Source organism: Puntigrus tetrazona, chromosome 8 (genome assembly GCF_018831695.1).
Source record: "Puntigrus tetrazona isolate hp1 chromosome 8, ASM1883169v1, whole genome shotgun sequence".
NCBI lineage: Eukaryota > Metazoa > Chordata > Actinopteri > Cypriniformes > Cyprinidae > Puntigrus > Puntigrus tetrazona.
In genome coordinates, this window is record NC_056706.1 from 11,485,281 (window position 1) to 11,512,587 (window position 27,307).

General features: G+C 38.8%; 2 protein-coding genes across 2 annotated transcripts in view; one reads left to right on the top strand and one right to left on the bottom strand.

The window, feature by feature from the left end:
* Positions 1–18,752, bottom strand: part of si:dkey-70p6.1 (uncharacterized protein LOC570575 homolog) — a 22,389-nt gene extending 3,637 nt beyond the window's left edge. The window contains 5 exon segments of the mRNA XM_043246486.1: positions 1,274–1,848; positions 2,173–2,206; positions 3,301–3,358; positions 6,597–6,824; positions 18,336–18,752. Coding sequence (XP_043102421.1) covers positions 1,274–1,848; positions 2,173–2,206; positions 3,301–3,358; positions 6,597–6,730 — 801 coding nt within the window. The 5' untranslated portion in view covers positions 6,731–6,824; positions 18,336–18,752.
* Positions 18,753–21,551: 2,799 nt separating this feature from the next.
* On the top strand, positions 21,552–26,910 carry nkain5 (sodium/potassium transporting ATPase interacting 5). Its single transcript, XM_043246578.1, has 6 exons — positions 21,552–21,814; positions 24,029–24,166; positions 25,055–25,135; positions 25,355–25,552; positions 25,851–25,911; positions 26,056–26,910. Exons 1-6 carry the CDS (start codon positions 21,761–21,763, stop codon positions 26,067–26,069), a joined length of 546 nt encoding a protein of 181 aa, XP_043102513.1. The 5' UTR covers positions 21,552–21,760; the 3' UTR covers positions 26,070–26,910.
* Positions 26,911–27,307: the final 397 nt, after the last annotated feature.

A 27,307-nucleotide genomic window follows, 5' to 3' on the forward strand; every position in this document is an offset into this window, starting at 1 on the left:
ATAAAATTGTCCATGCAACCTGTGTGGAATATTCTTGATGTGTCTTATTCAAAAGAACTGAATGAGTCCAGTTTGTGAACAAAGCCTTCGGACTGGTTGTGTAAACCGAATCAACCGATTCAAACATTTACTTCTTTTATATGAAAAAAGCCAGGATAACGCTTGCAGATTCACCTTTGATTATAGATTAATACAGCATTGGATGATAGTTTGACTGAATAATGGACAGACTGCTAGAAATTTAGATTATAGATAGATATATTACATTTCACAGACAGTTGAGAAGTCAGTTAAAAACTCTACTCCCTGAAAATAAGCCTATGTAGCACAATCAGGCTACCGCCCCCCTCTTAATGCCTGCCCTCATATCTAACCATCTTCTGCATCTAATGATATTGAGCTTAATGTGTTTCCTGTACTCGAGCGTAAGGGAACAGGCTGATGCTTGCTGTGCATTTTCGCCTCATTGTTATGCAGGAGAAACGGAAGGTGGGCAATGGGGTGTGTCACAGTGCCATTTTTAAGGCAGGGATTAGCATGTTGTTGTAGCTTCTTTCGTTCACCATAGCAATTCACTTTGTCTTGCATTAAGAATGGCCCATTTTCTGGGCCTGGCTGTTTGCCTGGGTTTCGGTGACTGAGAGGTTTCACTCCGCGTTTCCGCTGGTTGCATCATCCTCATAGTGAAGTGTCTGTGAGTGTGCAACACCCCGAATGCTGTGGACGAACCACTAAATGTTCGCAAGTGTCATTGATTTGGACAGTGTTCTCACAGAGAAAATAATGAAGTACGCTTGCAGTGTACTTAATTGCAGATCCACTTTAGTCGCAAGTCCATACTAGTGCTGAGGCACACAAAAATAGGGGAAGCCATTTCCAGCGTGCTTCTATTTATAATATGTTCCATTTTAAGACACAAGTCGAAAGGCTTTTAGTAGTCATGAAAGGACAAATAGTTTCCATCAACAACAATACTATCAAGTACTGCAGTACTTCTTTTTACGTTTGTAGCCTCAGCTTAATCCCTGTGTTCGCAGTGCTATGAATTACAGAAGTACACGAAATGCGCAATTTAGAATGGTTTTGAAAATACCTTTTTAATTAGCTTTTGAATTAAACCAATCAGGATACAGAATTTTCAAATAAACTGATTGTAATTTTGTAAAAAATGATAAACTGTGAACATAAGTTTTGTTTTGAAGGTTTTGATAAAGGTTTGTGGAGCTTTATAGGTCTTAGAGAGAGACACACAGACAGACGGATAGACAGATACCTTAGGGAAAGTTGGAAGATTGAAGGCCTCCACATTTTTCCGAGGAATCTTCTGACTGTGTGGGTGTGTTGGAAGCGGGGCTGGGTGAGTGGGTGGGGCATGTCGAAGGTCCCCACTGCTGTGTCGTTGTTGTCCGAGCCCCTCCTCGGTCTCCGTCCCATTGTCCCTCTTCTGGGCTGCTTTGTCCACTCTCCGGACCTTTCTGATGCAGGCGTACTCTACTGTTTCCTGCGGTTGAGGAGGTGTGTTTACCACTTGGGGGAGGGTTTCTGGCTCTGGAAGCCCACCCTCCAAGCAGTCCCCGTCGGGATCAGGTGGAGCAGGGGTATTAGCAGGGACCGCTGGTGGGGCGGGTGTGTCCGTCTCTCCAGCTCGACCTCCGACACCATAGCGGGCATCCTCAGACCCGCGTGTGGGAGAAGAGCGGCGGCCCACCTCGGCATACGTGTGTTCCCCATCCTCACCAGAGGGGATCTGAGGCAGCTGGCGGCCCTGAGAACGCAGGTCGGAGTTTGATCGACGGCTAGGAAGTAGGAGCAGATCCATACTGGCGGGTCGGTTCTTCTTAGAAGATTCTACAGAGAGCAGCATGACATAAGCTAAAATCTGAGAAGCAAAGCCATTGTTTTCTCAAAGAGACAAATATATTTGCTCGAAACTGCAGAGGCAAAGGGCAGCAGACACATGCCAATCACTATAGATATAGATAGATATCTACTAATAGCCCCTATGGAAACTCCTGGAACATAGCTGGTACCATGCTCAGACCTTCCCCCCGAACTGCAGGTATATGTGAGGAACTAGAGGCTATCAAGCTTTAAGAGATGTGATTGTACAGTACATACTCTTGCCATTGCAGTTGAGTCTGTTCATCTCATGAAGCTTGGTGTCTGACTTACTGATGGAGGTCAGCTTGGACTGTCGCAGTATACTCTGAAAACAGATGCACAGATAAACAGCTTAAAATGTGTTTAAATAAAACAGCATTACCAATACAACAACTAAATATTACATTTTCCTATTCAGCCTACATTGGGCATATTGTTGGGTCAAGCAAGTTACATGGCAATGTTAATAATTCATGTTTGAAATGATTCTTTACGTTATGTATATTATTGTGTACTGTGCTGGATCACCATCACTGCTTGATATCCAAGGTAAAATCAGGGTAAAGAGTTGAGGTATGTTCTGGGTGACAAAAAATACATCTACATTAGGATGTCATACAACGTGGGATGCTAAAATAATGAAATGGGCCAAATCTTTTTGTTTTAGATTCAAAGCTTAAGAGATCCATTCAAACTTTAGGTCAGATCTATTTCCACTGAGCCGATTAAGAAGATTAATTAAATTCAGGAGGTGCCTCAAATTTGTTACTTGAAAACTAGTGTGAGGGAAGAATTTAAATCCTGAAACAAAACCATGAACTGCCTGAACTGACATGGAACTGAGCCCAGACCTGGTTTCCTTAGAAAACACAGAGAAAAAGAGGGAAATGATTTAGAAGAAGAAGAATGGGGTTTATTCACTAGCAATGCGCACACTCATAATTATGCATGAAAACTTATGTGAGAATGTTTTCAATGATTCATCAATACGGTTTCTCCCTGAAAATTATTTCAGGTAATCCTTTCTCTTTGCTTAAATTTTTTGGGTTCAGTAGAATATTTTTTTTAACAGCAAGGACACAGTAAACAAACAATGTTACAGAAGAGTTCTATTTAAAAAAATGTACTTTCCATTTTATTGAAAGAATCCTGAAAACTAAAAAAAAAATGTGGTACAGCTAGCTGTTTTCAACATTGATAAGAAATTGTCCTGCATGTTAGAATGATCTTTGAAGGATCATGTGACACTAAAGACTGCAGTGAAAATTTGGACTGAAGACAAATAGGCTATAGTGTGTATATACCAACCAAGAAATGTTTGGGAAATGGCTGTTGAAGCTGTGTACAATTATTAGTGAATGACACTTGTCATGGGAAAAAAGATGAAAAGAAGAAGAGAAGAGACTTAAAAATGCTCACCATGTCCATGAGCCTGTGCTTCCTCTCCTCTCCAGGGCCATTGTGTGTCTTCCCTTTCCTGCAAGACACAGTCAGCGAGACATAAACCACACTGCTCCAAATCAAACATTTTAGTACGTTAGGTTCAAACTTCAAATATTCCGTTTATCCAGTGATTTATGAAGACTGACTGCACTGACTCATTTGAGCCCCTGATTCAATTTACTTTAGTAGCTCCAACTGTTTATCTTGTGCAGAAAGAAAATGCACATTTCAATTCAATTAGGCTACTCGAAGGAGTCAAGGCAGTTGTTTTTTATAAACTGTTTGAGTGGTCATTTGATCAGAAGTAACCGTGCAAGTGGTTTCAAGATGCACTGTCCTCAAAACGAGTCCAGATTGGCATTTGAAACAACAGAAGGCTTTCACTGGAAGGATGATTAACAGGCCTCTGAGTAACTGCAGCACAACGGTGTTCAGGCCAAAACTCAGCCACAAAGAAAATCAGTCAAACAATCAACATAATACAGTTCAAACATCACTAAAATAGCTAAATGGATGCTGAGGATTATTTTCTTGATGAGAAGACGAGAAGTACACAGTCTTGTCTGTCAGTGACTCTCTCACACATACACAATGCCTGATCCAGATCCATTGCCCGGAATGTTCGGCCAAATTTGACCAGACATCTGTTTATTCTTGAAAAAAAAACATGTCAGTCGTTCCCTTCTGATTACTTGCATTGCTTTGATAAGATTACAGGAACAGTGTAGGTATCTAAAATCTGCCGAGCAGCAGAGCAAAATGGATACAAAGTAGATTTTGTAAAGTACTAAAGCGATTACTGAGATTCCCATGAATCACTGATATTTGTTTTTTAAGAAATAACCGAATAAAAAACATTAGTATAATATCACACAAGAACATCTAGCCTTCTCAAGAACTTTTTGAACAAATATATTGCGTACAAGTACAGCTTGTTAATCTCGTTAGTAAATATACTATGCTGAATATTTCAGATCTAATTAATTTGATAAATGATGTGGAAGGTCAGTGAGGAAGAGTCACCATATACGCTTGATTTTGGCCTTAAAAGGGACAGTTCACCTAAATAAAAATTGTAATTTACCCTGTAGTTCCAATAAATGTGAGATTTCAACTTTCAGCAATGATGCAAAAGGATCATAAAAGTGGCCCATAGTACTAACATACTATATTTCATTGCTTTGTGTGAAAAATAGGCCAAAATGGATCTTCTCCATCAGTGGTCTGTTAACCACTACAAAATAATGAGTAAGTGAATCTCCATTGCCGCCAATATCCTTGTTGGTAGTTTGCCAATATGCGGCGCAGTTACACTTCAGGTGTCCCATATTCGACCTTTCCCGATCCCATCCCTGTCTCTCTCTCCCACCTGCTTCCTGTTAGATTGCCATTGTCATATCAAGAAAAAATGCAAGAATGCCAAAATAAAGGAATTGAGACTCTAGCTGCATTTTCATTATTCTTTCAAATTGCGCAAATTGAAATTGTAAACTGAAAATACAGCCACCCTAAAATGTCGAGGCTTTCATTGCCAATAATGCCTGGATAACCAATTATTTACACAGCACAGGTCTGTGGAGCTGATTGTGGCCACTCTGCTCAAAGCTTGTGTTTACAGAAGCGTCCCAGAAGCAGCTTTCCACGCTGCTTTGCTAAAGATACACATTTATGTCTCCTTCAAATAAAAAAACAAAATGGCTGGTACAGTGGCTAGAAAAAAATGTAAACCTACCAACGTCCATTACTATGACTTATCATGATAGGAAAAAAATATTTTAGTTTGCATAACATCGGAATAGAAATGGAAACGTCTTTTAATGAAAACGTTTTTTATGAATTTTTAAATCTCATGAATATTTGCAACCTGTAATGGAAACAACTACTACAAACTAGATTGGTTTGATTTGTTAACTAATTTATCATTCCAACTTGTTTTGTGAGTTGTATCAGCTTTATTCATTTTTTTGTGAACTATTAAGTTTACCTTTGACTGTAGCGTTTGGTATGTATTTGGAAGCTAATAATATTTTTCCAGGAATCTTGACCTTATGAAGTTATCTTTATTACTAATATCTCATAGAAAAGTGAAAAAACCTCCAACATCTTCTCTAAGTTCCTCATTTACATATGTATTACCTTCAACCCTTGTTCTTGTCTTTCTCACTTCTTTTCCTCCATCTCTCATTCCTCTAATATTTTTCTTTGTCCTCCCACTACCAGATGCATCGTGTGCTTTGACAAAATGAGACATTAGCATTCATGCAGCGTTCTGTGCTATCATCAGTGGAACAAGAGAGACAGAGATTGAAAAGAAAAAAAACAGCCACTTCCTGTTTAAACATCACTGCCATGTCAAAATGACGTCTCCACCATTACGCAGTGAGCATGAAAGAGGCGTGGGTGAACTTCAATGACATTTTTGAATAAGCTCTATTAAAGGCCCTAGTGACAGTGACGAGTGAAGACAGGTGATCTCTGGCTTTCATCCTGGAAAATACACACAAGCAGCAGTGGGATATGTAGCTTAATATTACGGGAGCATTTTCTGCAGTGTTGACAAAATGAAGATTACCGGTGCAAAGCACACTGTTACAAATATTAGAATGCCAGCTCGGTGTGAACACGCTGGTCAAAATCTCGCTTAAAAGCCTGCCTCAAAAGTTAAGACTTATCAGTGTTGTAATTTATTGAATGCAACGGCTGAGAGAAATAAAACAGTTCTAGCACAGAATGAAATTGCATAAAATATCGTCAGCTGTATACAGAATTCCAAGACCAGAACTGAGTGGTGTCTGTGTGTGCAAAACTCATCGCCATAATGATGAAGCTCCAAATCAGCATATTAAGGTCTTAAGGGTTTCTGAAGCATCATTACTGAAGAGTGCAAAGTTTTTTATTTTAATATTATTTCACAATATAACTTACATTATTTTGCATTTATAAGTTGACCAGGGTGTTGCTTTATTGTGCTTTTTTGGTGTTTTGGGTGGTTGCTAAAGCATTTCTAGATGATTGCTATTATGATTGGGGTTAATCCTTTAGGTTAAGTCTATGGAAGTCTTTCGCCAATTTGGCTTGGTTGTTTTTTTTTTATATATATATTTTTGTACGCCAGGAACAAAGCCTCTCATCATGATTTAAGGTATTATGTCCACAACACACAAAAGCAGCATGAGTTATGCACTTTAGGTTTGGGGTTTATCTGAACCACCAAAGAAACTCCAACCGACCAAAGTGGTCAAGCAGCATATGTGTTTGTGTGTGCAACTCACCTCTGGCAGCCCACACATAGCACGACGATGAGGATGGTGACAACGAAGGCTGAGGCGGCGGCGATGGCCCCCAGCAGCAGTACTTTGCCGTAGGGATGAGCAGAGAAGTTCACCCCGTCCTGCATGGAGGCCATGTGGAAGTGCTAACATACACACTTTCACTCTCGCCCTCACACACGCACACACATAAGCACACACACACACACTCTCAAACACTGTCCACAAGATCTGAAAGAAAAAAGCCAAGGTGCTAGCATCAGTTCTTCTGCTTTGTAAAACAAGACTTTTTCACCCATCAGAGGGATATTCCTATCTCATTCCTCCCTCCAGCCATTCTCTAGAGTGTGAATGAATGACAGAGAGTGAGTCTCCCCCACACTTTCTCTTGTTCTCTCTCTATCTCACTCTTGTACTTTTATTTTGTCTTTCTCCTCATGTGTGTTTCCTGCAGGTCTCTCTCTCTCTTCTCTCCCACAGCGTGTCATTTTCTGCCCACTGACTGTCACTCAGCGTTTGTGTAGAATCATTTGTCTCAGACTGGGGGGCATTTCTCACTTTTCACGCAAAGATTCATGAGCATCAGGTACATCACCTGTCTGTCGCCGTGAACAAAGTGACAATAAGTGCAGTTGCTGAAAGGCTGAGCTTTTACACTTCACTTTAAAGCCTCCTTTCTAAACAGTTACAGTACTAAGGGAAAAAAAACACTATATTTCGTTCTCTGCTGTATATGACAGTACACTCACGGTCTTGCCCCTTGCTCTGCCGACTGTTAAATGACATTTTTTTTAAGAACATTTGATTTAGTAGAATAACATTCGGTGACTAAAATAACAGCAGGGTCCCATCATAGTAAGCTCACACTGAAAGTGTCGAAGGCTCAGGGGCCCAAGTGTTCAGCTACTGCTAAATGCGCCATGGGTCCCAGGGGCCTATGTGGTCAGCTTGTGCTGTATTCGCCAGGAGCCCAAGTGTTAAACTTCATTTGACAGTGTCAGGACACACAGCTTGAGGCTTTGGAGGCCCCTGGCAATCCATGATGAACATGTAGAAACTAATGGCAACAATGTCCAACCTGCTACTGTGCATCTTAATGTGCCAAGTTTTAATTAGCACAGATATTGCTATATATATATATATATATATATATATATATATATATATATATATATATAATTATTTTTTTATTAGAATTTCTTTATAAGATTAAAATAATATAAAATAATAAAATTAGTTTTAAAAAAAGTGAAAAAAATACAATTGTTTCTGTGTGTGTGAGCGTGTTTGTGTGTGTATATATATATATAGATATATATACAGAAGGGATAAAACATTACCATTAGTACCCATATATTTTTAGACCAGTCTTATGTTTTCTTCTCTATATTCATATATATGCTCTTCTTGCTACTATAAGGGACATCGCAGATGACTGTGCAGGAGAACAGCTGCACTGAATTGAACCCATGTGAAGCAAATGTATAGTAAAGTCTACACACTTGATTGCATTATTACATACACTTCTCCAATTGTCCAGTGTTCTCCATTACATCATAAACCTTCTGAAAGGACCAGTGCTTTTGAATGGAGAGCGAGTCCCGAATCGTTCAGTCACCTTTTGTTTGCACGCACAATCCGGTCTTTATTTGTCAACGTGAAGACTTGTACTGCTGGTGGCGGTACAAGCAATTCCATGGCTATTTCTGACTTGCACCTTACAGGCATCGTGCATGAGATAAAGTATGTGGATTTTGTCAGATAAGGAATTAGCCTAGTTTAATTATTTTGGCTCTTGATTTAGTACTATCAAAGGGAAGTGAGTCATGATAAGAGCTAAAAATATCTCAGAAGCATAAGCAAACAACAGCGTGTCGAAATACTAGGACAATGCTAGGACAAAAAAAGTCTCTTTCATTGTGTCTTGCTCTTTGTCAGCGTGAACAAAGGCCTTTTTACTGTAACGCAGTTGTCAGAAGTGTAGTACGCATGCATACTTGCCCTGAGTTGCACCTGAATTTCCCGTGACCCTTTTTAAACTGTACACGGGTCCCTTGAGTATGCATCAATGAAAGAACATGCTTGAAGATTAATGAGTGGATCCATCATGCACTGACTCCCTGTTTATACACCGAAAAACAGGGACTGTGTTTGTCAAAGGCTGCCAGCTTAAAGTGGGGAAAACTGCTGTGCTAGGCTAAGGCATGCATGCAGACTCACATTCCAGATATTTCTGAATATTATAAGGATCACCACTGGAGCCAAGTAAAAACCTAATTTTCTCACTCTGACCAGAGCAAACTAGTCATGATCTGCACTTATCAAATGAAACAAGGTAAAACTGGGAGCCAGTCTGGAGCTGGAACTATAAACTAATATTTAAACCAACCGTGACACTAAATGATCGCAGTAGGACTTGGCACTGCCAGAGAATGCAACCTATTTAAACAGTTATCAGAGATTTTCAAAAGTAAATACATATACCCTAACACAACCTCCAAAAAAGAAACTGTTGGTATAGGCTAGAACCATATCCTAACATCTCTGTGTTAATGAAGCTCTTGCTGTCTCTCACCTTCACTTTCCCAATCCTTCCATCCTGACTCTTGTGGTGCATCATGGTTTTAATGATCTGTTTTAACAGGATCTCCTCAGTGGGTGAGCAGGGACACAGTCTTAGGTGTTTGCAGCTCGGTTTCTGAACAGCTCGAGTCCTTTATGTGGTTCCTTTTTAATTCTCACGACTAAAAGTGTGATCACATTTACCGCTTGGTGAATTAATTCAGTCTTTTCAACGGTCAGGCTAGTGCCATATTTAATTTTTGACAGGAATAAAAACAAGGCTGTGAGGGATAGAAGTACAGTGTGTTCAGTGAATTGCACTGTTGCCAGTTGTTCAGCTGACGAAGCATATTTCCAAAAAGCTTTCTGAAAAACTCCATAAAACAGTATTGACAATTATTTTAACATGTTTTAGGACACAGTGCAAGAACGTCTGAAAGCCTCACAGCCTTGTTTTCATCCATTTTCAATTAAATATGGTGTCTTTCCTAACTTTACGTATGTAAGAATCCACACAGTCTGCAATTTCTTCCGAGGACAAAGATTTCCCAGTGCAGATTTGGCAAATTTACCACACTGGGCTGTTGACCAGCAGAAATCTGCTCGGTTTTGAAAAGTGACTTTTTTGAGACTTGTGCTTCATACATCACTACACTATTGGCAATGCTGGATCTTTTTTGCCAGCAGTTCTGCTGAAACTTCGCTAATGTGAATGCGCTTTAACTGATTAGTTGGTTGGTTCAAAGGGTCGAGGTTTGTCATTTAAAAGAAACAATAGGTATTCTCAATTAATGCAAGGAACATATCTTGCTAATTTTCACTCATAGTACAAGAGACGTTTTACTCCAAATTTATCTAGAGTGCCCATGGCATATTTCAAATCTCATTATTGGCAATGACATTCTTACTCGTATCTTTAACGACAAATTAAATTCAAAATGACGAAAGCTTCTCACTTTCTCTAGATTGCCCATTTTAAACACAATTTCATTTACTCAAAATAAACATAGATATTAAAACACTGATGACATAATAAATCCCAATGAGATTTTAATTAGAGGTGAATCAAAATTTTGCTCATGAGCTGCTTATTCATGTTGCAGCGGTATGACAGAATTTGCTGGTGGCAGCCTAATGGCTTTTGATTTGACCATTTTATTAGTTTCTAGTTTCCCAATCACATGTGAAACCAACTGGTGAACTGCAGATTTACAAAAATCATCATCTCCATATTGCCCTTCAGCCATAGAGCACTGTGTCCTAACTATGTCTGATGCAACAAATTTTCACTGACAAGAAGTTTGTCCGCACTGAACCTGAAACTGCTGCACATTTTGAGACAACTGCAATTTATTTAGAACATAACGGATGTTCAGTAGAGTGCAACAGCTTAACCTTCTCCATAGGCAAATTCTTATTTTAACAATAATGTATAAACCTTTAACATACCTGTTGCGAGCTCTGAGGTTGTTAATTGGTGACATATGCTTTTGTTGAAGCCATCTGTTTGCATTATTTAGAATTATTCTGAAAATAAAGTGGAATTTATGGTACTCTTCTACACTCCAGTACTAAACATTACAGTGCCAACCAAAACTTCTTAAAAGTGTGCTGGGGCTAAATAACTATGTATGAGCAGAAATAATTTGGACCAATTAGATGTCACAGTGGGCGGGGCTTCCCAGCTTGATGCAGCAAAAATAGACACCAAACACTCATCAAAATATTCTGTCACGACATGTTTGTAGATAGGACTGATTTCATGATTCATATATAAAGTGTTTGCTAAATGACAAAAATGTTAACAAAAGCAAAGCAGTCATTCTTACTGCAAACTTGTATGTTTTGTCCTGGGTCTTTCTGGAAAGAAAGAGGCGAGGACGATGCTGAAAGCGAGCGCTCCATCAGAGATTGTTCTGTCATGAGCACATCATTAGTCTGAGGCCAGATGGAGCTTGATGTGACTGTGTTTCACCCCACCGAATGGCCGAATCACATGTTAGTCCTATTGATTTGTGAAGCCATTCCCTATAATGATGTTTTTCATGCAGAGACCTAAGCAAGCGTGAGCTGGGTGAATAAAATAGACCCAGTCAATGACAATAGGTGCTGTTTAGCCAACGTGAATATGTGACTAAACTAGACTGTTACATAAACCCAATCAAAGGTATCATTGATGCTAAACTTTCTGACATATTGCTATATTCTGCATTCATAGAACATAAGCTACATTTCAGTTTGATTTATGGCTCACTACATTGAGTCTTTCCATTAATAACAGCCATAAATTATAAAACTGTTATTGTTTTCTAGCATGCAACTAGACAGCACAATTATTGTGGTATAATCAATACATGTTGGTCTGCTCCTGTGTTAAGTGGGCGTTTTTTGGCCAGAATAAGCTGCAATGTGGACCGGACCTTATGTTGTTTATGAGACTCTGCCTCTTTTAGTCATCACAGAAACATATAAATGCACACACATATGGGTCCTGCGAAAGTTCAAATTCGACTGCCTCTCCAAAATAGCACAGTTTTACTCCCATCACAGTTTCTGGACCGAGTTGAACTTGGCAAGTGTGAGGAGTTTGTGGCTAAATCTACATCTTGTCTTTGCTGGGCTAATTAAACAGTAAAGAGCTTGTTTCCTGTGTAATTACACAGATACTGTTTGGGAAGAAGCAGAGCCTGTCTCTGATACTTAGTCCCTGTCTTTATTCTCAGACTGATTAATTTGCCTTTCTGAAAACCAACTCATTAGAGCAAGACAAAATCCCGTTTAATTGGTAAAATCAGCTAATGCTGCGCTATTATTTAGGATACCCAGGACAATCCCCTTAAAATTATTACCATTTCATATTTGATTAATGTGACCAAGCAAAACGAAAACATCCTGTTCGCTCTTAATTGGAGACTTTCAGTCCACCACACAATTTTAAATGAAACACAAATGAAACAACCCCTCTAGACTTGAAAGTTACTAACAGAAGTCTATTAGTAAAAGTAATTATTACATACAACTTCATAACTACAGTATAAATTCATTTAGCCAGTAAAAATTGTGTAACATTGTTAAAAAAATGTTGATAATCACATTATTATATATATATATATATATATATATATATATATATATATATATATATATATATATATATATATATATATAAATTGGTAGATGCAATATTACAATTCTGATTAAAACTGAAATGTAACTTTCAAATCGTAAATAATTATTAATTAAAGTAGGCCTACATAATAATTTTCCTGATATTTCAGACCTTGATGTTGGATTTTATCTCAGCTCCTAGAAATTGGATCCCATCTCTTTACTAGATCCCATCAGTTTTTCCTGGTATCCAAAAATCAGCTTGCAGAGTTTTGTCTAAGACCAAAACCAGCTCACTAAAAGTCTTCTATCAGCCTGAGAGAGGGTGTGAAGGAAGCTGTGAAGTCACAAAATGCAGGAGATGAAACAATAATAAAGTGATCAGGGTTTATTGAATAAAGTCTGAACTTTATTGGAACTTAGCAAACTGCAATTCTATATTATTTTGTCTAAATGAATAAAAAAAAAGATTTGGTAATTAAAAAATGGGGGTGCAAACAATTTTCACCCAGAAATTACTTATATTTAAAATATTTATACATATACATTTAAATATATATGCTCATTAATAAATTATTAATATCAGCAAATAGTAAAACATTGGTAAAATATTGGTAATATTGGTGAAACATTCATAATATAATGAATTATTAACTGTCTATATGTTGAGGAAATATCCTTACTGAGACTACTTATATATAACAGCAGGGGCTAACTATCCTAACTATCCTAACCACCCATACCCATCCAACATACTTAAAGGGATAGTTTACCCAAAATGTACATTTTGTTATCATTTACTAACCCTCATATTGCTACAAACCTGTAAGTTTTTCTTATGTTGAACATAAATGAAGATATCTTGAAGAATGCTAGTAATCAAACAGTTAATGGTCCCCATTGACTTTCATAGTATTTGTTTCCCAACAACTGTTTAGTTTAAAATTTAAAATTTACCAAAATATCTTTTGTTTTTAATATTAGAAACTCATACAGGTTTGGAACAACATGGGAATGAATAAATGATGACAAAATTATTTTGGGTTAACTGTTCCTTTAATACAGCCATACAAATCCAGTGCTTAAACTACTGCTCCCTAGCGGTTGTTGTATGCAATTGCAAATATGCAAAATCAAACAACAAAAGCTTACAGGTCTCTTGGGTCCTCCATGAAGCCTCAGCATGTCTAGACTCCAGTAACTTCAGGTCAAAAGCACATGTACGATTTTTTTTATTTGAGGTATTGCAATTCTTTACCGTTGTGGGTTGCGCGTGTGTGAAATGAATCTTGTTTCTTTAACAAAAACAAAATAAGATCGGGTAACAATGGCAGGTCTCCATCTCTATGTCAGATACCAGCTTCTATTTTCCAGTCAATTACTTCCCCAGAGAAATAAAGAGAAAGAGTGTGTCAGTTTGTAAGGAGCTCAGGAACAGGGAAGAAGAAAGAGAAACAGAGAGAGATTGGGGAATGGCATGTTTTAATTACTGTGAAGCCCTAGATTTCAGTCAGAGAGAAACTGGCACGTCCCCCCAAACCCCCGAGACATGACTCTCTCGCCTCCTCCCCCTCTCGTTTTTCCCCTTTTCACTCTTTTCCTTCTCTTTCTGTCCATTCTACATCAGCAAAAAGAATGGGGGAACGGTTATAAGATGTAATGTGAACTAAAATTATAACGACGAATGAATATATAAAACAAAAACACATTTTAGTAGCCGTTCCTGTGCTGCATCCGTAACTGTAGTGGGCAAATTACTATCTGCTCTTGCATCGCGTAGTCGTGACCGCATCGTGCTTCTGCTCAACTTCTGTCGCTGACGTTCGTGTCGTCGGAAATCACCAACTCTCATTGAAAATGAACCACTTCCTGCTGCTTTGTTGCTGTAAATCTCTGCATGTGTGAACAGCCCTGAAGTCACCTCCGAGCGGCATGAGGGATGTTAAATGATTTATTCGCAAGCAAGCGGTAAAACAGGGTGTCCTCTGTCATCTTGTCCTGAGTTTAAAGCCAAACTGATCATTGCTACCTTTACCTAACTGCTTTGTTCTAAGATTATAACTAGAAGTAGGAATAACTGACTGTTGAAACTATTAGTTACAGCTGTACTGCTGCTACTATTTCCATCCTACAGCACTAACAGCTAATGCTACTAGCGCTCACAGAACAGCTGCAGTTGTGTGTTCATTTTTACAGCCACTGTGTGTACTGGACTACGTCCAGCAGTCTAGATAACATGTTTTGTTATCTGTTCTGCACTCTGGCTCTAGGGGTCAGTGTATTTCGTTTAGTCTCATACCAAGTGGAAGAGAACTCATAACACATTAGCAACACCCTGGGATACACCCACTTCGTCTGTTAACGTGACTGCGAGGGAGAGTTTTTTTTACTACCACATATCACTCAGATTTTATTCAGAAAATGTAATGCAAATTTATCACTGTATAACAAACATAAACAAAACAGCCATTAACTGCAGCTCAGGGCAACATACTGTAACTCCACTCATGAAATTTCCCTAAATGGGTTACTGGAAACAACCGCCTTGGCTCAATTAAGTTGCCGAATGGGGATTCACTTGTGTATCTGACACTTTCCACGAACACGATAAAAAATAGGGTCTGAAACTCTTTCTTTTGTTTTAAGCAAATGACAGGATGTGCTTAACCTTGAGATTTTTTTTTTTATTTTATACCGTTGATCAGTGATCGATTGGAATGGCATTACAGGATTAGTTCACGTCTAGAATAAAAAAATCATCAACTTTCTCCCATGTCATCCAAGATGTTCACGTCTTTCCTTCTTCAGTCGAAAAGAAATTAAGATTTTTAAGGAAAACATTTCAGGATTTTTCTCCATACAGCCGACTTCAATGTTGGCCGAGTTGAAGGTCCAAATAGCATTTTTAATGCAGCTTCAAAGGGCTCTACACAGTCCCAGCTGAGGAATAAGTCTCTTATCTAGCGAAACGATCTGTCATTTTCCATTTTCCAAAATATGTACATTTGTATACTTTTTTTACCACTAATGCTTGCATGGTTAGTTCAAAAACCTTAATTTCTGTTTGACTTAAGACTTGAACATTTTGGATGGCATAAGGGTGAGTAAATTCAGGACATTTTTTTTTTGGGTGTTGTTTTTTGACATTGAACTAATCTTAAATCAACATCAAAATGTAACATAAAAACCTAAATGTACGCATTATTTGTATAATGTTATTATTTATATAGCTTATCATTTTGTTCTTCTGCGATTTTAAAAATCACAATTATTTCATTAGAAAAAAACAATGTAGACAAATTACTAGTGTCATGAACAGCGTCTGATCTCTAAGAAAATCTAAACGCAAAGAATCAAAACACCACATTTTAAAGTCACTAGAGATTCCTGGCCTTGTGACCTTTGGCTGGAGCAGACAAGGACCTCTTGACCTTTCGCTAAGAGAATGTAGTTTTGCTAGTATCTGAATCTCACTGGTTTGATCAGAAAGGGTCTCTTCCACGGGACATAACTCTCAAGCCAAGTCAGCAAACATTTACCCTCGCAATCTGTGACTATATGTGATTTAATTGGGTAAAATTATAATTTGGTTTCAAATGCTCTTCTGGCAGATATTGCAGATTTAAAAGCATTGCAGGCAACGACACACACATATGTTCAAGGACAGATATAGGCAGTATGTTTCCTCTTGTGAGGAGCTATGACCACTCATCTGCTCCACGATAAGGCTGAGAGAAGGAACTCCTCTACAGTTCACAGTATCATCAGCAGAGCCTCAAGTTTAATAGATGTCTGCCTGCAGGGCCTTATCACACCGTCACAGACCTACAGCAAATCTCTGACGCTTCTCTCAAATCATCTGAAGACTCTGCTCACTTAGTAGGCCACCCCAGGATAAACAAGAGATTCAGGAAATCGAGTACAGCGGAAACGCATTTCAGATGTGACAAAACAAGGTGTCTGATTCATGTAAGAGGTTTTCAGAACAAAAGAACTGAACATAATACTTTTATAAAATATCACATTTGACAGTTGTCAATTTGAAGATGAACTTATGTATTACAGCCTGTAATGATAGGAATTCCAACCATTGCAGCTTTTTGCCTCTTTACACAAACATTTCTCCTGAACGGAAAAACAATTCTTTACTACTTCCGACTCCGGACTGAACTGAATATTCCGCTTGCATTCTCTGATGCTCCTGGTTGGGGACATCATATCTTTTCCAGTCTACAATAATTAACAGGAAGCTTATATGACTGAGCAGTTTGGCCCCGATGGTCTGATTCACTGCAGACAGTCTCACAAACTCTCATACTTGACACACTCAAAACCTTCATCTGTCTTGTACGACAGCTACATTGACAAGCCTTCCTTCCACACATGTGCTGGGGATTTTCCATTAAATAAATCAAATCACAAACACAGGATCACTGGATTTTTCTACATCATTTCACAAAAAGATTCATTGGGGCGATAGTTTTATTGAGGCAATTGGGTTTTGTTGCCTTCCCCTATGTAGAAATCGCGATCGGGGTCCATGGCCATACAAATCACGTTTAGTGCTTTTAGAATCGCCCTAAGTGTAGATGCGATGTAAATAAGAGATTCATTGTGCAGTGTAGAGAACTTTGTTATCATAAAGTAGGTGATATCTTCGTGAGATCACTATGAACTAAAATGTATAAAGGTTAGAGAACCTTCACAATTAAGTACAATTAACATATTAGGGAAAAACACATTTGTGATGGAAAGGAAACTTATTAGCATATGCTTTATAAAAGAATTGCGTCTGAAAATCTAGTAAAATACCCCAGAAAGCATGCTGAAGCCTTATCTGAACGAGAAAGACTCGCATTAACTCATTTACGAAAAAATATTCCACACTGAGTAGATCCGGCGAATCATTCAGTATAGGAGGCGTGTTCCTTCAGTAAATTCGACCAATGATATACTCTTTCACAAGCTGCACTCGCATGCTATTGGCTAGTATTCGGTAGTCAGTCAGGAAGGCAGTCACGCACTAAAACACGAAGTTAACAAAACTAGTCGGCAGATGGCTATATGGGTAAACAAACTGTTCATTCACTTAGAATATTCACGAACGGAATACAGACTGTAAGGAATGAATCAAAGCCTTTAGAGCTCTGTTTAGACCTTTACATTTTTTTCTGGCAAGAGCGACAATAAATCACTGCGTGTGCCGCCCTAATCTGTTCAATGCGTTTATTTCCTCGTCTCGTGCCCAAATTATACATCATTGTTGAAGTACTGCGCGTTTTTTTGCAGACGGGAGCTCAGTCGGCTTTTACTGCGACGGTTTAATCAGACACACAACAGGTTAGCAGAATAAATTTAGATTCGGCCCGGCCGATAATCATTTCAAAACGTGAGCCGTTAAAGCTGAAATCATGCTGTATTTGTCAAGTATGCAACACCATTGTCTTCCCGGCTCGCATATGTGATATGTGTAGCGCGGACGCATGATATGTTATGGCCCGCAGCGGTCGACCTCTTATTCAGCACGAGTAATTCGTTGCTCCCGTGGGTATTGTCCCGCCAATCACCGATGCACTCTGGAAATAATCTCGCAAGATCAAAGTGGAAATGCACGCGCAGTGCAGGCGCGTCCTCGAGGCCAGCTCCCACAGCAGACGGCGAGAGGTTTCCATTGAAATCCCTTTTAATTGAGAGAAAACAAATAAACATGCGGCTGTGTCACTGTTCTCTTAATTGATTCCATAATTCACGGTATTAAACGTGGTATCGAGCAGTGCTGGTTTCCGTTGAGCGAGAGAGTGTGCCACAACCTGCTACATCGTTTAATTAAGCGTCGAATCACAAAGGGTAATGCGGCTACACTGAAGCTGTTGCACACGTGTCGTCTGACTTATATGATGCGAGTCATTAATCTCATATAAACCGGACGCGTAACGCTCCGACGTCCAACAGCAAACGGTCGCGCTATACATTCTGCTATGCGTTTAATACAGGATTCTGTTGTGTGGTCAGCACGTAGGCAGAAGTGCATGCCAATGAGACGCGTATACAGATGCTGCTGAAGATACTCACTCAGTTTAGGGATTCAGGGGGCGCGTCGCCGCGCAGCATCCACCTCGCTGCACTCTCTCTGCTGCTGCTGCTGCTGCTGCTGCTGAAACGTCTGGCTCCCGGTCGGACCCCGCAAGCATAATCAATAACCTGTGTTGAGCCTGGATTCGTATGTTAGGGAGGACATGTGTGCGGTATGGCATCTGGCGTCCTCAGCGCAACCTCTGACCATCCCCATTGTTCCTGTACATGCCGCGGCGCTCATAAGGCGAAAGGTGCAAACGCACAGCTGGGTTATTCCAAGTCACGGCTCGGTTGTGATAGCAAGACCTCGTCACGACCGCCTCCGTTGAGCCTCAGAGCCTCCTCGAGCCTCAATCCTGTCTCGAGCATCGGCGACAGTACCATATGACAGCGCGGTGCCCACTCCATTGGCATCTGGAGCTCGCGTTTTGCGCCACTGCGCGGACAGTTTGGGAATGACGACCAGTGGGTGAACAGTACACAAAGTACTGGTAGTACCGTGATTCATGCTACTTTGATATAATACACCCTGTGTGCCAAAAGTTTGGAATGGTTTAGATTTTTAATGCCTTTGAAGTCTCGACAAGTCTCAATTAAGCGAAGTCTCTCTCGTACACAGAGGCATTTATCTAATCAAACTTACTGTAACAACAGTAATATTCATATCACAGCTTTTTCAGAACTGATAAACATTTCCTGAGCAACAAATTCGTGATTATTAATGATTTTGAAGGACCATGTGTTGGCTGAATATGTATTTGGTGAACATCCACTTTCCCATCACAGAAACAAAGTACACATTAAAATGCATTTAAAGATAAAACGTTTTTATTTGTAATAATATTTTACAATAGTATGTTTATCCTGCATTTTGATCAAATGACGAGCATAAAAAACTGAATTATAACTGAATTAATTACCATACCATATAAAAGTACATCATATGAGCCGTTTGTTTTATAATGCACAACAAGTTAATTATGAAACAAAAAATAATAGTTTCTAGACTTTATATTTAAAAAAAAAGTCATTGCGTGATGTTAATTTCAACATGTTAATGATTTTACTTACAGTAACTTGGGTAACAGGGTTGAATGAACAATATATTACCAATAAAAAAAACATAAATATTATAGTCTCCAAAAGAGGGTTTTTGAAGCAGGAACAATTTTTTGTGTTCCCCAAACAGCCTTTCAGTTAACAGTTCTTAAAAGAACCATATATTTAAGTGTGAAGGTCATTTTAAATCTAAAGAACCCTTCTCTTCTAGTTTAATTTGCACAACAGAAGCAGTTCATTTCATGTCATATTGTACACTGAACAAAATTATAAATGCAATGTGAGCTCAACTCTTTCTATGTACACAAAAGACCTATTTCTCTTAAATATTATTCACAAATCTTTCTAAATCTGTGTCAGTGAGCACTTCTCCTTTGCTGAGTTCATCCCAAACATGTTCAATGGGTGACATGTCCAGTCAAAATGCCGGCCATGCAAGAACTGTGATGTTTTCAGCTTCCAGGAATTGTGTACAGATACAACTACATGCTACATGAGGTGATGGTCGTGGATGAACGGCACAACAATGGGCCTCAGGATCTCTTTATGGTATCGAATGTGAGAATTTACTCACTCAAGTCAGTTACAAACTGCAGTCAAGTCGAGACCCCAATGAGGATGATGAACACGCAGATGAGCTTCCCTGAGATGGTTTCTGACAGTTTGTGCAGAAATTCTTGGGTTATGCAAACCGATTGTTGCAGCAGCTGTCCAGGTGGCTGGTCTCAGATTATCTAGGATGATGGATGTGGAAGTCCTGGGCAGGTGTGGTTAAACGTTGGATATACTGGCAAATGCCATGAAACGGAGACGGCTTATGGTGGAGTAATAAACATTCGATTCATGGGCAACAGCTCTAGTGGACAATTCCTGCAGTCAGCATGCCAATTGCATGCTCGTTCGAAATTTGCGACATCTGTAGCATTGTGCTGTGTGATAAAATTTCACATTTATAAAGGGCCTTTAATGCTGGCCAGGCTAAGGCACACCTGTACAATAATCATGTTGTCTGATCTGTACCTTAATATGCCACACCTGTGAGGTGGATGGATGATCCCGGCAAAGGAGAAGCGCTCACTAACACAGATTTAGACAGATCTGTGAACAAAATTTGAGAGAAACAGGCCTTTTGTGTACATAGAAAAAGTCTTTGATTTTAGGAGTTCAGCTCGTGAAAAATGGTGTGTTGCATTTGTTGTGAAGTATATGAATTGCATGATTTTGTACATTTAATCAACTTACAAATTACGGACGACTAGAATCTATAGGATATACAAACACACAGAGACATATGGGCTCAAAAAGAGCAAAGATTCACAAACATGTGTTAGATGCCAACCCACCAATCAATCCTACAGCTTTTTGCTAAAGATAGAAAATTTGTTTATCAGCACATACTGAGACTCACAGACCTAAACCCCTGCACCCTGCTGTTAATCACCCATCTGTGGGACTGCGGACCGTGCCAGCAAGCATACTCACTGCAGCAGGCAGCTGTGTTCAGGTGGGTGATATGTGCTAAACATGGCTGGGCACTGCAGGGGCTAGTCGAGTAGGGGGGCGCACAAATTATGAAAAAAAAGGCAGCCTCGAGGCTGAAAAAATGAACACACAAAAACATGCGCACAAATCCCAAGGAAACCCAGTGTGTAGATAACTGCTTATGGCGCAATTATCACATATATGATGTTCTGACGTTTGTGTGGAGTTTTCGGTGTTTGCTCAGGTAAGTAGGCTACAAAGTAATTCATCATTAGCCTGTATGTAGAGCAGGCACACACACATATCCATCACAGTGAATAAAAATAAGCAACTCGTACGTTACGCTATAAATTACTACATAACCACTAACCCCCATTGTAATTAACTGCTATCTATGCGGCAAACTTGAGTTTCTAAAAAGGAAAAAAAAAACAACAACATAAACTTGCCTATATTGTGTATAGGCTAAAATAACAAACAACGTGTATGTCAATGCAAAATCTTCACTATTAGTGACCCCCTGCTTTAAAACAACCCGGTAGTGTTAATGCTAATCAGATTCTGGATTTCTATGGAAGGTAGCCTACGTCTAATCATTTGCCAACTCTCCCAGCTGCTAGTGCTCCACCTGCCGCTCTCTCTGGACAGCGCACCGGGAGAAGGCGGCTGTTAGATTTCAGGACCCACCCCGTTTTATTTACCCCCGATCTCACCCTCTTTACCCCCGCCCACCGCTTCATGTCGTTTTAACCCTACGCGATATGTACAGATATTATCACAGCCAACTGCGAGGGAAGCATAGCCTGCTGAAAAATACCGCTAAAAACAGGCTCCCTCGAAAAATGAATGTGTTTTGAGTTATACCGGAGAGAGTAGTGAAGATGGGCTGCTGCTCGGGGAGGTGTATGTTGATGTTCTTCTGCGCTCTTCAGCTGGTAAGTGCGTTACAGAACTGTAGTAAAAACAAGCATCTACTCGCTGCACCTTTGTATCGCGTTTATCAATCCGTCGCTGTTTATGAATTTTTTACCTTGCGTTATTAACTTCGAGACGAGTTTCTGAACATCTCACGTCTTAAAGACTGCGGTCTTTTAAATAGTCCATTGTTTGGAAGAATAAAGGTCTCGTGCCAATAACATTTGTTTTTTATTTATAATTGTGCGTATTCCTTTGAGTAGGCTATTATTGGTAGCGTCTGTCTACCTCCTCAGAATATGGCTGCACATAAACACTATTGAACAGTTAGGACTATTATAAAAAGTAATTATTGTAAAGGAGCGCATACAAAACTTGACCTTTTTTAATATGTATAAGACACAATGAGAACTGAAGATACATTAGTGTGTACTACTGCAGTGTTTGTTGTGCACAAAGTGTATTTATATCTTTTTGTATCTTTTCTCTAATTGTTATATTGATGTTTATATTCTGTATTTACTGTAATGTGTTTTTGTGTCACATGTATCAGTTCTGACTTGTTTTTCTCCTGTTGCATCAAAATTTCCAAAAGAGGCTTTTTAAATATCCACATCCATTTATTCAGGATAGAATATAATCTATTTGATTTAAATTGCAAATTTCGTAAGAAATGTCAGCTGCGTGTTGTATGTTTATGTATGTGCATTTTAATGTGTTTAATGCATATTTATCACATGGCTGCTCATGGTTTTTCGGTGGCGCGAGATCCTTTCCTCCTCTCACAAAGTGATATATTGGATTCATCTGGTCATCTCAGTTCAGTAGTTGCACTTGTGTTCTCCACAGGAGGAAACCCTCTTGTTTCTGTGTTGAACACCAACAGAGAAAGTGACCTACATCCCTGCTGTTTTTCTGCTTAACCTTTATATGGCTTTTAACTTTGGACTAACCTTACCTTTCCTGTCTTTCCTTTCTTTCTGTTGCTTGTGTACATGTCCATGAAAGAAACAGAGAGTGGGGATGCTTATTCAGTGATGTATTTTTATACATTTATATTTTTAAGTCAGCATTATATATTAGCAGTCTGATATGACATCACGTTTAAAATATAATCTCAGTGGATTAACTCAACCCTGACTTTAAAACACAAATACTGTCACCTACTAAATAAATGATGAAGATTCAGTAAGACAGTGCAGAACAGAAGCATGCACTTATTAGTCTTTTCAGTTGTGTACATTTGATCTCAGGGTGGCTCAAAAAGAAAATATAGCTGTGTGGTTTAACTGGTTTGACAAATTCAATTGACTGTTTCACACCTTTTACTGCCAGTGAATTGAAAAAGAGAGGTTTGCTGGATGCCTGCCATACCATGTCCAATTTTGTGTAACATTTGGCACCTATAAGTCTTGGCTGTACATTTATCCGTCATTTCGACTATATCAACAGGTTCAGCCACTGTTGATGTGTATAATGGTGGTTTCATGTTTCCTTTAAATATCTCAAATGAGTTGGTGACCGTTCATGTTTATGAATTAAATGAAGCTTGTAATGCAGATGTCTGTTACCAAAAAACGGATGGCTCATCTGCATCTTTGAAACATCTCACTGTTTTATGTTTGGCTGGTTAAAGTCAACGCACCTCATGCTGGAACACAGCGGATGGGGACTGTGGTGAAGACATGCTACGAATGGTTGATCTGAGGTGGAACCTCTGGGAACAGCTGGTACACAGCAACATTATGGCATACAGAGAGATGTATGGGGGATGGGTGCTTAGTGGCAGAGAGAGGGTTTATGACTGCTGCAGTGAAGCTTTATGAGAGGAGCAGCATCCCCCACACCCAGCACCTCCCCTCTGAATCATACATCTCCTCTCACTGAGCCTCTGACCTCCAAGGAGGGCCCTCATCTCGTCTCGCTCACCCTTTCTCCCTCTCGCCCTCCTTTTCTTTTTCTCCACTCTCTGTTTCTCTGTCACAAGCTTTGTACCCCATTGGCTCTGTTACCCTGGCAACCCCGAGTAAAAAGCCAGCATGTGAAAAAACAGAGGTGGGGGTTTTGATTGTGTGTCTCTGGGAAAGAGAGATGGGGTCTCCGTCATTATTGTGTTTGGGGCAGCATGAGGGTGTTTTCTTTGGTTGTGTAGATGCAAAGTAGCTGGTGGTTTGACTGTTTTAACAGTGTGTAGAGATCTTGATCAAATCATTCTCTCTGTCTTTTTTCTCTAGATCACTGCTGTGGAGAGACAGGTGTTCGACTTTCTAGGTTACCAGTGGGCGCCCATCCTTGTCAATTTCCTGCATGTCATAGTGGTGATATTGGGCTTGTTTGGGACAATCCAGTATAAACCCCGCTATGTAGTTTTGGTATGTACTGTATTTATATCATGACGTATTTTGTCATTTTTCAGATTTAATAGGTATGTTAAATAATGTTGCATTTAAAAAACTTGTTTTATTCAAAAAACAATGTAACATAACTCATTCATAAAAATACACAATTTATACTGGTAATATTTTTATTACTTGTATATTTCTGCATATTTGCACTTGTTTGTTAAATCATAAATAAATACATATACTGGTACAAAATATGAAAAAAAGTCTGTAATTAAAATAAAAGTATTAAATTCAAAAATACAATTTCTTTACCAAAAACTATAAACAAAGATTTAGTTTTTATATGCTTTTATTTAGCAAGAATGCATTAAACTGATCAAATGTGACAGTTCAGAATGTTACAGCAAAAAAAAAAAAAACATAAAAAATATAAATCAGCACAGCTGAGTTTTCAAAAATTATAATAAATGTTTCCTGAGGATAAAATCAGTATGATCTCTGAAGGATCATGTGATGCTGAAGACAATTCAGCCTTGCCATCACATTTAAATCAAATAAATGCTGCCCTGGTGAGAAAAAGTGTATTTAATAATACATCACCCTTCCAAATGTTTTTAATAGTAGCGTATTTTATAATATAGGGGTAGACAACGTTGGTCCTCTAGTGCCGCTTTTCTGTATTTAGATGTGTACCACCTGAACAAGTTAATCAAGGTCTTCAGAATTACTAGGGCTACAGACAGGCAAGTTTTTCTCAGGGTTTGAAATAACCTCCGCAGGACATCGACACTTCAGGACAGACGTTGCCTACCCATATTCTAATACGTTCATTTGGTTTAACACAGATATGGATTTGTAAATTATGTGTGTTTTCCACCAGGATTTTTTAAATATGTTATTTCTTTTTTCTTTTAGTATATAGTCTGGACCATATTTTGGGTGACTTGGAATGTCTTTATCTGTTGCCTTTATCTAGACCTTGGAGGACTTTCAAAGGTAAAGAGCCCCTTCACTCATATGGGTCAGTCTAATGCTAGACCAAGTTCACACACATTCATGCAATTGGTATGAAATGATATCATCACTGTGGTATAAGCTTGAAAACCACAGATGAACAGGGTTAAACAGCATTTTAAACTTGCATTGCTTGTTTACTCAGTACTACAGCAATACAGTCAATAATGTTAACAAACTCCGAATGTTGTGCTCTTGCAGGATAGCAATTATCTGTCATTGGGACTTTCATCTTACCGTTCGTGGTGGAAGGACAATGGTCCAGGCTGTGAGGACAGCAACCTCCCAACCGCTAGATGGCAGCATCTGGAAAGTCCTGCTCTGGTCTCTGAGCTGGGCTGTGCGTTAGAATATCAGTACATCGAAGTTATGCACAGCGCCCTGCAACTGTTCATTTCTGTAAGACCCTAACACTGAAGAGGTTATTGTCTGTTAAAGCTGAAGTGTGCAGAAATAATGAGTATTTTCGAACAGGTTTCCTGAACACTTCCACAACAGTGAAGCTGTGTCAAGGCATACAATTTTTTTTGTTACCTACAAATAGATATTGTTAAGTTAGAAAGTTAGGGCACACTTCAGTTTCTATATGAACTCTTCAGCTTGAGATTTTCTGATTCATCCATATACAATATAGAAATGTATTTAAAAAGTGACTCGTATGTGACTTTACTGAATCTGATGCTCTGTTTGCATGTAGGCCCTGGGATTTGTATTCGCCTGCTATGTTGTCAACATCTTCAATGAAGAGGAAGACACATGTTTGTAAAATACTTTCTATCATACACCTTTTCAATTTGCCTTTAGTAATATTGTGCGTTTTGGTGGTTCTTATGCATCTTCCTAAACAACAGTTTTTCCTTCATATAAGTCTAATTGTGTATCCGCATTGTGTTACTTTCCAGATTTGTATAAGTGACGGTGCCCAGATCTCATCTACATTTTTAAACAGAGAAGGAACATTGAGAAGGGAAAGAGATGGAAGAAAAGGACATTAACCATTCTCAGAATGGATTGGATGGATTCCAAATGATGTATACATGTATAAACATAACAATACACACACATCAAGAAAATAAGAGTGATGTGAATATGTGAAAATGAAAAGTCAAAGGTATGTGTGCTTTATTATTATTATTTTGCCTAATGACAGCAAGGGAACAAGAAGCGAGTCACAAGGCATCCGTCTAACTATTCATCCAAAGCCAAAGGATACAGCAGAGGACCTCACATGCTTTTATGAAGACATATTTATTTCCCTTTCAGGATATGTTTGTTTTTTCTTCTTCTGTGGAACAGTTTTGCATACCGTTTGTGTATGTGGCTTCTAATTTTACAGTTCAAGCGGTAGCCTATATTTTGTACACTGTAAACATATTGTATAGAGCTCTTTCGGGTTAATAGTGGAGATTAAATAAAGAAGAATGATTTGCTTTACATGCACTTGTGTCATTACACAGCAAAATGCTGTTAAATGTTTAATGTTCTACATCTGTCTTTTTTTTACTATCAGTAACTAATGCAAGCCATATTCTTGGAGAGCGAGAATAGGAGAGAGCAATTATAATACCTGCATGTGCTGGTCTGTGTCTTACAAGCAAAACAGAAACATTGTAAGATAACACCATTTTTTAAACGTAAAACAGCATTTACTGAACACTGTATTTTGAATGCTAGCTGTAGTGTGTCATATCATCATTTATTTTGTTATCAGTTGTATCTGTAGTGAATATCTCAATAAATACTTGTTTGGAAAAACACCTCAGAAGGCGTTTTATTTCGTTAAGGTTTCTCTGTCAACGAGTTTTGAGATGTCGAGGAAGTTCCCAAATTGACTCGCATTACACTGACACCTAGCGGACACAATGAGAAAACTCAAGTTGAATAAGTGTTGTAGCCTACCTACATACTACATAGTAACCATAAAAGCATTACGATACTAAGTAAACCGGATAACTATGTGCAATGCGATACAATATTTCATTATTGTAGGACATCATGAGACATGAGAATCCAAATCCAATCTCTTTGCATTGCTTTCAAACGGAAAACATTTCAGTTTTAGGAAATTCATCAAAAGCATCTCATCAGTAAAGCTGTTGCATTGTCTATAAAATGGGTGTTATGCTGAAACAGAGTTGCTTCCCGCAGGGTTCC